At 38.6% G+C, this 16,095-nt stretch overlaps 1 protein-coding gene across 8 annotated transcripts in view; it reads left to right on the plus strand.

The window, feature by feature from the left end:
• diaph2 (diaphanous-related formin 2) overlaps positions 1–16,095 on the plus strand; it is a 419,173-nt gene that overhangs the window by 354,048 nt on the left and 49,030 nt on the right. For all 8 annotated transcript variants that reach the window (XM_057348933.1, XM_057348934.1, XM_057348932.1 and 5 more), the window contains one exon: positions 8,470–8,605. In XM_057348933.1, the coding sequence (XP_057204916.1) occupies positions 8,470–8,605 (136 nt within the window). The remainder of the gene's footprint in view (positions 1–8,469; positions 8,606–16,095) is intronic.

Raw genomic sequence — 16,095 nt, forward strand, 5'->3', positions numbered from 1 at the left:
TTTGTATTTTGAAATTTTGGATCATTTTACCTAAACACAGACCTATAAATAGTAATTAAAACAAATTTTGAAATGGTCTCTTAATTTTTTCTGTGGCAATAAGGTATGTTTTTAGTTTTAAAATCCTGATTCTAAATTCTGAAGAAATCTGCATTTTATGTGCTGTACATGCATTGCGTTCCTATTGGCTGGACATTTAATGAAACACCCTTTGCAAAAGAGCAAGATTTTCAGTACAAAAAAAAAACTTCACTGTGGAAAGAGCATCCTGGGATTGCGGCAATTTTGAAAGTGGAGCCTCAATATGGGCAAGTGAAGGGGGTCAGAACACCTCCACACAAAGCTTCCTGTCTCGTGGGGCAAATTTTTTAAAAGTATATTTAAGTGTCTCTTCATTTCCCCTGCTTCTGCCTATATCAGAGCTCCCTTCCAGCAAAATCTGATGTGATGACATGATGTCCAGAAGGTATGCTCAAAGTCTTCAAAACCCATTACAGTGAATGGCAAGGTCTCCTTGTCTGAGGCTCTTCTCACACCCCTCTTTCACAAGCATATCTAAAAACCAACTTTTATTCCTCCTGATCAAAGTCTAGCAACACATGACACGGTGCTCCCTCTAGGAAGCAGCGTTGAACGCCTGTAAAAGGGGCATCTGTGGAAATAAATTATTCTCTCAAGCGAATCGCTCTTTATGAATAAGTTATTACTGATTTAGACTTCAATGCTTGGAAGAGCAGAGCAGATCTGGTAGGGAACGCAAACACAGCTGGATGTCCAGCAGCACCCCGGATATTCCCACTGTGCTAACATTTTACTGTTCTTTATATTTATATAACATTTTCTTTGTGGGTTTTATCTCTCTTTTGGTTTTAAGTGCACAGGCGAATAGATTTTTTTCGCATTTCTTAACTGTATTTATCTTCCTTTAATTTCACTATTGACTTATATCTCATAATGTACATTTCACCCATACGGTATGTTTGGCACTTAAGAGTTTTGAGTCATTTAAGTACAAACATTAATCCTCAAAAATGACTCACATTGGCGTATGGTAAATTGTCTGCGTGACATATCCATTTGGTGGGACGAAAAACACGCTGACAGGTCTCATGAAGCTCACACGGGCATGCACAAACCCACACGTAGATAAGAGAATCCATTAGCTATATTTCTTTTCAGGGTCAATAGAAATTAAGATTTGATTTCAGCACGTGACATTTTTAGGACAGATTTGGACTGTGGCGAGAAACAGAGAGGGAGAGAAAGTGTCTTGAGGATGTAATTCTGACTGGAGGCTGCGGATGAACATTAGTATATTAATGGCTTATCAAAGCGCAGCAGATGGAGATGAACTAACAGTCTCACTTGTTAATTGAGTGAGCCAATGATTAGACCAATAAAGTCAGCAGAGGTTGAGCCACTGTGACGCTGCATGACAAACATGACTAAGCGAATCAATAGCGCACACAAGTATGCATGCTATCCGTGTGTGCTTGCGATTGTGCGTCAGTGAAAAACTGTTATTGAAGGGATACTTTACCCAAAAATGAAAATTCTGTTATCATTTACTCATCCTCTTGTCATTTATTATTGCACAACACAAAAGAAGGTATCTTGAATAATGTCCATTGACTTGCATTGGTTTTGTGTCCATACAATAGAAGTGAATGGGTACCGGCGTTGTTCAGTTACCATCATTCTTCAAGATATCTTTTTTGTGTGTTCTGCAGAAGAAAGTAAGTCGTACAGGTTTGAAATGACAAGAGGGTGAGTAAATAATGACAGAATTTTCATTTTTGGATAAACTGTCCCTTTAAGAAGCTTATGTCATGTTGGCCTTCACTCTTAAAGGCGCTTTATGATGCCATAGAAAAAATAGTCTTTTTGGTTCCATAAAGAACCTTTAAAATCCAACCAATCTTTCTGTTTCACAAAAGGTTCTTTGTAGTGGAAGACGGTTCTTTAGATTATGAAAAAGTAAGAAAGAAATGGTGTTATAAGAACCTTTGAGTAAATGGTCCTTTGGAAAACCAAAAATGATTCCTCTATGCCATCTCTCTGAATAACCATTTGTAGCACTTTTTTAAGAGTGTTAGAATATAGATGTTGGGAATTGATATTGTAATGTATTGTGATGTCACTTCCTTTGCACAGCCATCGTCAGATTGGCATCGATCGCTCTTAAACACATTGGAGCGTCCCTTTAGATCAGTCTAATATTTGAATCAACACCCACAGCGTCGGCCACTTTTTACTCTAGGCAATTGCGTAGGCCTCTCACAGCCGGCTGAAAAACTAATGAGAGGAATATGATCCCCAAAAAACCTCAGCTCAAATATCATCAAATGTGGTTCAGTTAGTTTACATTCTGTGTTGGCCAAATAGGCCCATCTGTGGTGTAGCATTTTTAGTGTGGCTTTCAGGATCTCCATAGCCAACTATCTGAAAGGCATTAGAATGAGAGCTGAATATACAGTATATGTGTCTATGGCTTAGATGGTCTTACAAAAAAACACAGATGAATTATGGAGCCCGTAGCTGAGAGGAGGTGTATGGAACACGAATGTTCAGATATTTTGAAGCTGGGCAAACAGGAGAAACTACAAGGATACCTCCACAACGCGGGATTGGAGCAGAAGCATGTTTCCTTAGTGTCACTCGGCAGCACATGTACCCTGCAAATATATTTACAAAGACATCTAGTCTTCGGTGGCTGCCTGGAAGGACACCATCCTATTGTGTGGTTGCCAGAGTGCATAAGCACACCTGGGGTAGATGGAGTCCATATTGGCAAATTGAATTCCACCGCAATCCTTCTCACAGAGTAGCACAAACAGCACTATGGACCGCAGCCCACTGACTGTTGCCTTACCCATCTAGAGATGACATTGGCCATCGCACCAAAGCACATTTTGTTTCGCACGAAACGTGCTTCGCCCAGGTGGGACATTGTGTTTATAGGTGTTAGAATTAAATGGTTTGTTTATCATCATCTTTCATATTACAAGAAGTTGTGGTCACACTTTGTTTTAAGGTCCAATTCTCGGTATTAATAAACCATTAACTATGACTTTTGCCTCGGTAAACTACTAATTTGTTGCTTATTAATACGGGAAGTAGAATATGGTCATGTTGAATATGTGCTTTATAAGTACTAATAAACAGCCAATATGCTGAAAATAGGCATCTAATAAGCAACTAGTTAATAGTGAGAATTGGTCCCTATACTAAAGTGTTACCGAAGTTGTTTATTCATCCAAGCTCCCGATTTTCCTCACCCGAGATGAATATCATTACCAGCATGTCCTTTAATAAAATTGTGTCCTTAAAGGGATAGTTCACCTAAAATCGAAATTTCCATTTACCTACCCCTTTGTCATTTTAAACCTGTGTGACTTTCTTTCTTCTGCAGAACACAAAAGAAGATATTTTGAAGAATGTTAGCATCCGAACAATGGCAGTACCCATTAACATTTATCGTTGACACAAAACCAATGTACCACTGTTGTTTGGGTTTTTTTCTCTTATTTTGTGTTTTGCAGAAGAAAGAAAGTCATACAGGTTAAACATTACAAGAGGGTGAGTAAATGATGACAGAATTAACATTTTTGGGTGAACTATCACTTTAAGGGCATTCTTTCTTTAAGATGTATTGCTGTAGGCTGTGCCTTTGAATTATAAGAAAAGAATGTTGCTATTTATAAGTTCTGGACATTTCTGGTAAGTATCAGCTTGCGATTTGTATGCTGTCGTCCTTTAAAGACATCCAGATTAAGCACTATCTGTCTGCTTTTAAATAACCCTTTCTGAGTACTCTAATTAACCAAAAAGAGTTTTAAGGGAGACTTTTTCCCCTGTAATCAGCTCTCCTAATGACTTTGGATTATTTAGTGTGTAAACACAATTAGCCAGCCTAATTTGCCTTAACATATTGATTAGTGGCCACCGCTGACAACCGCAGGACTTCCTGTGGATTTCAATCCTTCCTGTTTGTTTCGTATTTTCGAAACTAACCTTTGCCATTTCGTTTGCATAGAGCGCATCTGCAACAGCGAGATATCTGCAGTCCCTGGCAGAGAGCAGCGATGAGATGTGATCTGAATTTGCACCAGCGAGAGGCATTGTGACCATAAGAAACACATTTTTAACGTTTCAATTATCCATTGTCAGTGAGTGAAACGTGATCGAGCTGAAATTTGTGCATTTGATTGTCATGTCTGTGGATTGTGTCAGCGTACAGAGGGCACATGTAAACAAATCGCAAATGTGGCCACCATCCTTCCTTCTTTATGGTAATGCCGTTCTGGCCTTTGTTGTTGTTGATGATGCGGGCGGTTTGCGCTGGCAAGATGATATTCAAAAGCACACCCTCTGGGCATTGTTTATCTCATGTAAAGCTTCTAATACCTAGAATACAATTACGGAAATTGATAAAATCATAAACGCTGCCCCAGGCTAATTGGGATCAAGCAAAGGGTTTGGGGAACAACATATTTGTTGCCATGGTAATTAGGGTTTTTGCATGTTTGATGAGGGGAAGATAATTACGTCGTGTAATCGTGTTTGTTTGTTTGTTTAAGAAACTTTTGCCAGCAGGAAGTGTTTTTGTCGCAATGTATAAATGATTTTTCAATTAAGGATTTTACAGAGTTTGATGCTATCTCCATTTACAATCCCAAGATTGAACCGTCATCTTTTGTAGAACCATGAGCCAATGACTTCATTTGAAAATGTGAATTCACAATAACAGGAAGAATTGTTTATGCTAATGTTTGTTGTCACTCAGTGGCATGAATAGATGAATATAGAATTCCCGTTCTCACTCTTTGAAGGACAGCCATATGCATGCTGACTCGATTACTTTTTTATTATTACAAGTGCTCTGTTTATTCTTCGCTGACTTAAAGTTGTTTTGTGGAAACATGCAAATTGGGAACAGGTGCCTCTCTCTCTCTCTCCCTTACATACTCAAGATGCCTCAGCCATTTATGCACGTCCACACTCACCCATATCGTATTATAAAAACACAGTAGATATCTGTAGAACCTGACAACAGCTCCACTATCGAACGACGTGATGTGCTGCTGTACTTTCCTTCTCCTTCAACACTTTACCGAGAATCCTCACGTCTCGGCACCGAACACGACACGTACGACTGAAACCATGAGGGAGCTGGAAAGGGCCAGACTGTCGACACTCATTATGTCGCACCAAGAAGGAACAAGACGCACACACATACGCATACACAAAACACTCATTTCTCTCTTGAAGGCAGGGACTGTCAGGTTAGTGCTACAGGCCTGGGGTGAAGAGACCTTTGCTGTGCTGGAAAGGTTATGTAGAAGTGGCTTATTCTCTCTTCTTCACCGAGTCTCTGTGCCCTCTGCATGTCTCCGTCCAGCTTTCTCTTCTCCTTCATACCACCTGACACCTCCGTGGCATTTACAGAGGAAGAGAGAGGGCCGAGGAGACTGATATCTCTGCGTCTCAGTATACAGGCCACACACCCACCCGCTGCTGCGATGCCTTCAACTCATGTCAGACTGATTGTACTTGCCAGATGAGTGCACGCTGCCACAATCTTGTATTTACCAGCGGGGAACTCTGTAGGTCCTTTGAGCCCTGATTGGATGCGTGTCCAATGAAAAATCGCAGTGGAAGCTAATTGATATTGATCACGAGATGTTGTTAATTCACTGTGGTAGCCTGAGAATGATAAAATACATAGATAAAGCATCAATTATGCACCTAATGTGCATCATCTGAGAAAAGAACTGATGCTAAAAGTGATTCCAAAGCCTTTGTCGTTGTCAGAATGTAATTTGGAACTTTGCAGGACTCATAGGCGTGAGGTGAGCTTTATCCCGGCACACAGTCATTGCAAACTCCACGATGCGAGCTCTCTTATCTGGCACCATGTTAATGCTTATGGAAATTGAAACTCAGTAGGGACTTCACAGCAGTATCAGGAGCCATCTTGATGTTCAATTAGACAATCTCTGGCTGCTTCCTCTAGCTTAACTCTGTGTTAGTTGAAAGGCTGCATCTGTGTTCCTTTATTCATATGTTTATAAGCAAGCACAGATGGATCCTACTTTACCTTGCTTTTTTTTACATGGTTTTTGGAGTAAAGTCTGTAAAATTCTGCTATATTATCCATGACAAAATATATTAATTTATTGATACTATTAAAAATACAGCCGCGGAGAAAAATAAGAGACCATTCCAAATGTTCAATTATTCAGCATTTCTAGATGCATTGGGGCCAGTCCAGTCCAATGTCTGTTTAATTTCAACAAAATCAAACCTCAAGCGTGACAAAGTCATCTAACAGCAATGTGAAAGCCTGACAGCATGACAAGACACGTGAAAATTGATAAAAATGGAAGATTTTCACATAAAAAATACATTATTTCACATTTTCTAAATACATGTACAAAAATTACTGTTGTATTGCTTAAAAGTGAATATGAACTTGTTTTCTTTGCAGTATTTGAGGCCTGAAAAAATACAGAGCATCTTTTCTGTTATGTTGACCTGTTTCTCCAGTTTTCATTTTCTGCAAATAAATGCAAATAGAAACAATAATTTTATTTGAAATTTGGGTGAAATATTGTTTGTAGGTCAAAGAATGAAACATTTACATAAACACATACCTGTAAAAACCTATAGTAAATACAGAAAAACTGAAAATGGTCTTTGAAATGGTCTCTTAATTAATTGAATTTTGTATCTTCACAGCATTACAGAAGGTTTTATTTTAGTCAAATTAAGTATAAATATTACTAAAAATAAATATAATACAAAAATAACATTTCAGAGTAACACAGCTCTGCAAAAGTGTTTGTTGCATACACACTAAATAATGTTGGGTTAAAAATAACCCAACAAGTAACCCAACTATGGATTGGTATAGCACCTTCCCAACTGTGGGTTATTTTAAGGCAGTTGGGTTAAAAGTAACCCAACTATGGGTTGGTGTAGCACCTTCCCCAATAAATTGGGTAATGTTTTCTACTCAGTCAGTTGAGTTAAAATTACCCAACAGTTTTTTATTGATGTCATTGTCTTTATAAACAAAAACAAAGTGTATTCAAATTCAGATAATTTATTTCAAGTACAATAAGTATGTTTAAAAGTACAATAAATGTTTTAAAAAGTGTATTTTAATGACAAATATTAACTAACTGTAACTAATAAGACAACATGAATTCAGTTTCTGACTACAAGTCCTTGAAAAATATTTATTTAAATAGTAATGTTACACAAAAATGTAACAAGAAACAACAGCTGAATCCATCCATGGAGATGTGTTATACGACCCCATTTAACTTCAAGTATTGAACAATGTCCACTTCACGTGACGGGTTGCGAACTCGGATCTCTCTGTGACGCATACACCGTACTAACCACCGGACCACCGGCAATTTTGGATCAGGCCTGTTAAACAAAAAGACATACAACACAATTTAAACACTTTTAAAGATAAATCTAACTGCATATGATAGCGCGATTGGTTTCAACGACTTCGGGCAGCTTTTTATAACGTGTCACGCTTGCGTCAAGTTTTTGACTTACAAATAATGTAATAATAAATAAACAGTAAAAATAACTCCGATGTAGGTCACATTTCAGACGAAATCGTTGAGTTTCGAACATGGAAACATTTCCTATGTTCGAAATTCGAGTCATATAACCGTTTAGACTATTACAGACGAGCAAACCAAAAGCTGACGAAGCTCGCATTACTTTTAATACAAAATGCAATTCAAATAATCCAATTTTGCATTTTCATGCACAACGATAGATTATAGGTAAAAATATTGATACAAACCTCGATTTTCTCCTGATAAATCCAACAATTTGTCGTCGATGAAAGCTGCTCCTTCCTGAGACAATTTAAATCTCCCGCATCAGGTGTGCGTCAACTGTCAGTGAAAATGACCCAGCCTATAACCCAGCGAACTGGGTTACACAAAAACGCTGAGGAAAATAACCCAATAAAATTACCCACTCAGCTCAACCCGGCAGTTGGGTTAAAAAAATAACCCAACGTTTTTTTACTGTGTCGCAACGTTCTGTTGCAGTTTCATGCCATGAACTATATCTTCTAATGGTTCTGTATTAATTATATACATTTTTCTTCATAAAGTAACATTTAAATAGAACATTGGGTCTTTTTTCACAGATATGATATTGATTTCATATTTTAAAAAAAATTGGGTTGTACTCTGCTTCACAGTGCCCTTCAGTACATCCTCTAATAGCACAGTTTCTCTTTTTTAATCTTTTTTGCTTAAATCAATAGGCACATGTGACATTTGAATTGTGTGGGGTTTTACTAGTCTTGTTACTTATAATCAAATGCTGTGTGTATTGTTTGTCTATGCATGTGCTGTTAGAATTATTCTAGTGGACGCCTCATTCTTATTTACCCTCTGATCTCTCTCTCTCTTTCTGACACATCAGGATGCTGTGAGGGAGAACCACAAGAAGAGGGAGATGGAGGAGAAGATCAAGAGAGCCAAGCTAGCAAAGGAGAAGGCTGAGCGTGAAAAGCTAGAAAGACAGCAGAAGAAGAAACTGCTGATTGACATGAACAAAGGTACGACACTCGTGGCCCTCCGGGGCCGACTGCGGCCTGGAATACGATTTCACACGGCGCTGTCATGGCACACTATAGCTGCGAAAAATCACACTTTTGACTTCCTGCTCGCAGGCGCCGAATGTACAGGCAGATTAGACGTCACTGCGTATATTTGCTTTTGCTGGAGAGTCTTCATATAGTAACTGGGACAGTATCAGGATAATGAAGACATCTGTCAGGGAAATGTTGATGGCAGTGATGATAATTACAATGCCAAACATACCAATGTGAAATCAAGCCAAAACGAGAGGAATTTCAGAAGCAGGAAGCGATAAAGACAGGTGTGGTGATAACAAGTTTTAAATCTTTTGTGTTCATTCGTATAAAATAATTATAAGGATTCGCACGTGCTACGTTTCTAAGCTAAAATGATGGTTCAGGACTGATCACCAGCGGTCTGGGGCAGGCTGACAGGCGGCTGCTAGACAGGATGTAGGTCACATGTAAAGATAAGCATCTCAGGTTCAACGCTTTTGTAGAGCAGACAGATAATGGATTGGCAGATTGCCTTTGGCCTAGTAAATGGAGTTGAGTGTCAAATCTTAAGTTCTTCCAGCCTTGTTTGGTTTCCTGTATTATTCTGAAATGAAAAGAGGCCACACTCACAAAACCTTAATTCGGTTTATATTAGAGAGAAACTGGTTGGATATGAAGTAGAAATTGCGTTCCGCTCGCTGTATTACAAGATCTGCGTGCATAGACGGCCCGCCGAATTGTATATCTTCAATAAATGTATGGTTCAATCAAGTTTTAAAAAAGAACGAAAGAAATGAAAATATTTCAAGATGTTTCATACAGCTTGCAAATTCTCGCTACCAGAGATGTACAGTTCTCAGTACACTGCGCAATTCTGATCCTTAAAATGAGACAGAAATTCCTGCCTTTGGCCAAAAGCTTCTTACACAAGCTACCAACTTAAAATGTCACACTGTGCTCGACACTTTACTGTGGCCTCGCGTTTGTTAAAATGACATGTAGAACTTGAGCTCGGTATGGTTCTGCAGGATGACTGATGCATGCTAGTTTCTTAAGAACTGACCGCAGTGATGTTCAGCATGGAATAATAGATGGAAAGACAGTTGTTAAAAAAACTCTCTGGTGCAGTAAAGAATGCCTTATCTTTGTGCCAATGTTTTCCCTGTGTCAGAAAATAAAATATACAGCAATTTTTTTTGTCAGCTTATAGAGATTTTTTCACCTGCAGATGGCTGTAGGAATATTGCAGTCCTTTATTTAATTTGTTTTTATTTGAGTTATTTGATATGATTTATTTTAATTATTTTTACCAAGTAAAAGAAAGCCTTGCTTAATGATTGGTGGGCATTTTTGTCTTTTTTATCTTTCTAAATTTAATTATAGTGTAAATATGTAATGATTGTTGTGGAATAAAAAAATCTACTATACTAAACAATGGAAACATTCATTAACCCAATCACACTCTAATCAAATTCTATTGAGCTGCTCGGTTGGGCGTCTAACAGCAAATACAATCATTTAGCATTTTTTAAAAAATAAGAAATTAACTTCTCAACAACTCAAGTCTCTATGTATGTACAGTACATATGTACATTTAGGTAATTACGCAAATATTATTGTGTCTGCCATTTTTCTCTAATATACTTTTATTACAGCACAACCTTTTTCATTAGACTCCATGTCTAACAACCGTTTGATTAATAGTTTTTAAGGTCTTTTCTATGGACTATTTCTATAAAGAGATTTTTGAAGTCATTTTGCAAATTGATATCTAATGCCCTTAACATGCACATGATTAACAATGAGATGCATATTTAATGTGGTTTAATTCATTTAGGGTTAAGAGGATGTGTTTGATGGGACTGGGTGAGTGAATATCTGGACCATTTTCATCTTTTAGACTATTTTTAAAATCGCCAGTATCTGGAATCGTGTCCTTGCAAGGTTTAACTTCTCGAACAATTCTGAGTAGCATGTGATTGATGTGTACGGCAAGTGAGGCGAAATCTGTTTTTCTTGTAAAGTGGTACAAATCCTAATATGGGAAATTGCTCATGAAATCATTACCCAGCCCCCATTTGTTTTAATTTTCTCTAAGTGGATTTCCATATTCTCGTAGACTGACCAGATGTTCAGCATTCACCAAATTGCTTAACCCGCTGAAAGTAAATGGGGAATGATGTAAAATAGGCCTAAATCCACCTAATCCTTCTGTCTCTATTAGGAAAGATGTTTTGTCCTAGCGGGGTAGCCATTATGCCATAAGATATGAAGCAATGTTGTACAAAGGACGTCTTACCCACCGTGAAACGCTACTGAGGGATGGTGGCACTTTCTCCCAAGCACATAGTGAAAGAACTGCCTCAGCAAAACCAGACATCTCCTCGTGTGCCTGTCTGTGCTGTGTCTCAGCCTGCTGGCGGTTTCAGGGTCACGGATGGGGGTCGCCACAAGTGTTTGTGTTCATGCGTTTGACACTAGCTCAAAAGCCACTCAGTTTAAGAAGCCACCCAAAGCACTCATGCTGCTTTTACACTGGCGCAAAGGTTGACCTTAAACACAGGTCACCCTTACTCAATTTCTGGTGAAGTTTCTTTCTGTAGAAACTCAACAGTATGTCCGTCCTAATCTTGTGTTGTATTTTTTTAAAGATAAAATAATTCTATTAACAGTTGGTCGCTTGATTGATTTTATTGCTATTCTATGTTATGCTACGTTGGCCACATAAACGTCTTTTTTGCTCTGTAAAAAATGTGTGGCTGAAGATAAAGACATGACCCGATCCAATAATTCTGCTTTTCTGTCCCAGTTCAGTTACAAACACGACACATTCGTAGGCAGCACATCCTCTGCTAACCGAAGGAGAAAATCTCTTACCTCATTCTTTTTGATTACAGCCCTTTAAAAAAATCTTTTCATTCCGCTCACACGAAGCGAGTTCAACTCTTCAAGGCAGGCCTGACGTTCTTCTTATTTGTATGTAATGTTGTCATCAAATTTTTACTGCTGGTGTTTGTAATCTGTAGGTCACGTAGAAAGAAGAAAACGCTCTTGTTTGTCGGTCACTCGCTGAGTCATCGTGCATCATCCATGCAGCATTGAAAAAGCAGACGGTGGAATAAATGATGTTGTTAAATGAGACTGACACACATCTGCTGGAGTCAGGCAGGAAGTAGCATCGCTACTCTTGTACAAATGATCTCTTTAAAGGGTTAGACAAAGTATGTGGAGGATTAAAGGGCTAAGAGGAAGATTAGTGTATTCTTTTGACTTATTTTATATGTGATGATGATGGTTATTATCTGTGTGGTTGAGCACAGTAAGTCTGTCTAGTAGGCCTCGGAATGAATAGCATTTTTTAATGTCTGAAGATTTTCTATAACCTGCAAATAGACAGTCGATAGATTTCGGTTGAATTTTGTGTGTGTGCAGAATACAATAACACAGACATATTTTTAAGCCATCTTTATATAATGTTTTTAAAGAAGTAATCCGTAATGTTTAAAAAAGATTTTGCATATAAATAAATGAATAGTACTAAAATGACATACTCCCACGATATTAGGAATCCAGTCATATCAGCAGCCTAATGAAAGCTGTTTTATGCACCTTTTATTAGACTACTGATATGAATACCAGCCAAATACTATTCACTTTATCTAGGTAACCCCCACTCTTTATTAGACATTTTTCTCATGTCTGACAATGAACATTTCAACAATCAGTGACTAAGCCTAGTTTTCAGATTGTTAAATGTCAGTGATTTCAATATCAGCCAGTATAAAGGAACAGTTCACCCAAAAATGAAAATTCTGTCATCATTTACTCATCCTCAAGTTGTTCCAAATCTGTTTAAATTTCTGTGTTCTGATGAACACAGAGAAAGATATTTGGAAGAATGCTTGTAACCAAACAGTTTTGGCCACCAGTGACTACCATGGAAATCTTACTTGATATATTTCTTTGTTCTGATGAACTCAAAAGAAGACATTATGAAGAATGTAGAAAAGCAACCCGTTCTATGTGCACTTTTTACCACCATTGTAATTTTTCCTACTATGGTAGTCAATGGTGGCCAAGAACTGTTTGGTTACAAGCATGCTTTCAAATATCTTTACATGTGTTCATCAGAACAAAGACATGAATACCGATTTGGAACAACTGGAGGGTGAGTAAATCAATTATGAGAGCTTTTTGAATTTTTGGGTGAACTATCCCTTTAACACAAACATTTATTTAAATTACACTTCACCTTTAAGCAGCCGCACACAGAGAGACATCTAAAACACACTCGTGAGGTGTAGGACTTTGGACCCCGTCCAGCGGGTCACCCGGTGCTAAAGGTAATTCTGTTAAAGGTCGTGACTTTATAATATGTTCATCTGTATGATGCAAGCAGAAACCCACCAAGAGCCGCACACCCCGCTGTCTCTTCTCTAATTAGCATTCCTATTTTTAATTAGTCATTGAGATATGCCATCTACCACATTGGTCATTATGAATAAGTGGACCCGATAAGTAATGTCGCATAATGCTGAGCCGGCTATGGTATGCCATTATCTGTATTTTAACTATCATATTAAATCTCGGCTGTCTGCAGGCTTCAGCATCGGTGCTTGAGAAATGAGCTTCTGTCCTATATGCATATCATCTCTCCACATCAGCTCTTGAGCGTTATTTACGCCACTGTCAGGGAGCTCCATCCTCTTTTGAAGAACGCCAGGTTACATCCCAAAGCCCGCTGGATCCCGAACATAAGCAAATTCCACTCAGGAAGTCTCGGAGCGCGCGACTGCTGGCATTGTGATTTTTGTCGTTACCTTGAAAGACGCCAACAAGGGCGCCGGGCTTATCCACAGTTGTGCATCAATTCTAATAAATAAGTGCGTATTAGCTTGCGCCGTATCGGCAGCCGGATGGCCGTGCGCCTTAAGGCGATGTTAGCATGGCGAATTTCACCATCAGTCTGGCCGGAGACGTGTTAGCTGTGTCTAAATATCTAACGTGCGATGACTGAATCCATTGATTTAGCCAGATAAGCATCTGTGTAAGTCGTAGTGACATCCAGGAAATCCGCCATATTTCCATTAATATTGCCAGTACAGCTCGGGAAATGAATTTGAAACATTCTACAAATATATGTATGTTTCTTATGTATCGTATTTATATGTATTTAACTAAGAAAAAATAAGATTTTTTTCTGTGGTTTTGTCTAGCCATTCCTAATTAGGAAAGACTAAACGTCCTAATCACTTTAAGCCTTTTTAACTTCATTTAGCTCTCTCCCTCAGGTTGTAGCAGAAATGAGAGGATACATCAGAGAATCCTCCGTTTCTCTCCCTCCTTTTCACCGAGCACACGTTCACACTGTTGCATGCCATTAATTTACAGCCAAGGGTGGTCTACATTCTGATAATTCCTTGTCAAGAGTTCGGACCTGGAGAGCCACTCCGCAGTCACTCAGAAATAATTAAACTCGCTGCGTAGAGACGGAAATCACGTCGACAAAGTCTAAGTCCTTAGAGAGGACAGTTAACAAAGATAATAGAAAAGACAACAACAATGCTTGAAAAACAGATGCTTCATGCGTTGTAAGAAACATTCAAGCAATAACGACACATTTTAGTGTTTAGTCAGGGTTATTGAGCTGAGAGCTGTGTTGGTTTTTAACATTGTGATTTCAACACACCGTATCAGGTTAAAAGTAGTTCAGCTTTAAAAGCATGTCATGGGCCCCCGTGTCTCATTCCGTTGAACCTTCGCTCCATTCTGTTATTCTTCATCTATCTGTTTTGATTGCGAGGAGCTCAGGTTTTACATTCACATTATGTGTCTTGTGGAAGGATACTTTAAGTTGAAAGTGAATCTCTTGTGACCCTCATGGGTCTCGACCCCAAGGTTAAGAACCTCTGGAACTCTAAAGTATAGAGTTGTGTTTCTAAGAGAAGAATGACGCAGATCTCTTTGTCTTGTATCTCTGTGAGATTCACGCTCCCGTACGGTGTTACAGTGACTGTCGGACTCGGCTGATGATTTATGAAGTATATTTTCAGATAAGCCTGGCTCATATGGTCTGTGAACTCAGCAAGCAGATGGCAAGGAGTGCAGGGAACGGCCACTAAGCATCACCAACCTGATAAACCACTGTGGTGATTCATTAGCATACGGCAAGATGGCATGAAAAATGTGGGGCACGTGCCATAGATCTCAGCTATCTTTTATTTCTCCTTGCGAGCAGCATGAAAAGAATATGCAAATGGAGCGGCCTCTCAGAACAGACCTGCTGCTTTTTGTTTTAGTCCGTTTTTTGATCAATTTAGACCACATGCAATATTCGTTCATTTTTTACTGGGAGGGAAATATAATATGATAATATGATTTTATGCAGAAATATAACATTCATTGTTGATTATGACAACTTGTCCTATACTGTCATACATATGCATATTTAAACCTTTCAAATATTATTATCAGAGTAGAATATCGTCGCTATCCTTCTGAAACCTTGTATGTCCAAATTTTCAGGAAATGGAAAAAACACTGTATTTTTAAATGATTAAATACTGTGTTGTCAAAGTCTTTTTTATGCTTTTTATTTGTTAGATATTTGCAAAACCCAGTGACAAACATAAAAGGTGACTTGTAATCACGAAATATGGCGATACAAGGCTTCAGAAGGACAGCAGCGATATGTGAAACTGTCGTTGTTATAAAAACCCAAGCTTGTGAAATAGTAAATAATGAGCACATTAAGGTTTTGAAGAATTTTGTAGATGTTACTATGTGGTGATTTCTTTATTCTATAGAGACTTTTTATGATATTGCGTTGTTTGTCGTGTATTCACAACATCAGTTGTTTTGTCACTAATGTGTCTCTTTAGTCTCGCCTTTAAAATTGCCTACAAAATTAAAAACTCTTTAGTCAACAAATATTTTCCTCAGTTATTCCGTGTGGCGGTGTGGTATTCTGGGAGTCAAAGCAGAGGGACTGCTATTCCTAGAGCGTACATTTTTACCCTTTCTTTCTATTCTGTCTCCATTTCCTCCTCCTAAACCAAACATCCCTGACAACCTCTAATGCTGAGCCCTACAACATCCATCCAGATGGAGGCTTTATTTTTGTTTTTGTTTCTTTATTTATTCATGTGTGCAGCTATCCAGGGCAGGGCAGGAGTTTTCTCTTCTCAGCAGTGCTTAAGCAAATAGCCACGCCGTCTAATCCACTTCCATTTCCAACCAATCAACCAAAATAAATGAGTGACAAACAGAACCTGGATGGAGTAGTTATCTGCTCTGGCTACCTCGAAACATCTCATTGGCCTTATCCGTCCCTTTCGCTCCTCATTGTCTAAGGCCCAGACCCCCTGGCGCCTATGTGAACTCGAAGAGGTTGTTCCCCTCTCAAGGAGGGGGTGTGCGAGCATCCCTAATTTAATTACGCATAGACATAAGTGGGTTTTTACATCAAGCTG

The sequence above is a fragment of the Triplophysa rosa genome, linkage group LG13, assembly GCF_024868665.1.
Source record: "Triplophysa rosa linkage group LG13, Trosa_1v2, whole genome shotgun sequence".
Taxonomy (NCBI): Eukaryota; Metazoa; Chordata; class Actinopteri; order Cypriniformes; family Nemacheilidae; genus Triplophysa; species Triplophysa rosa.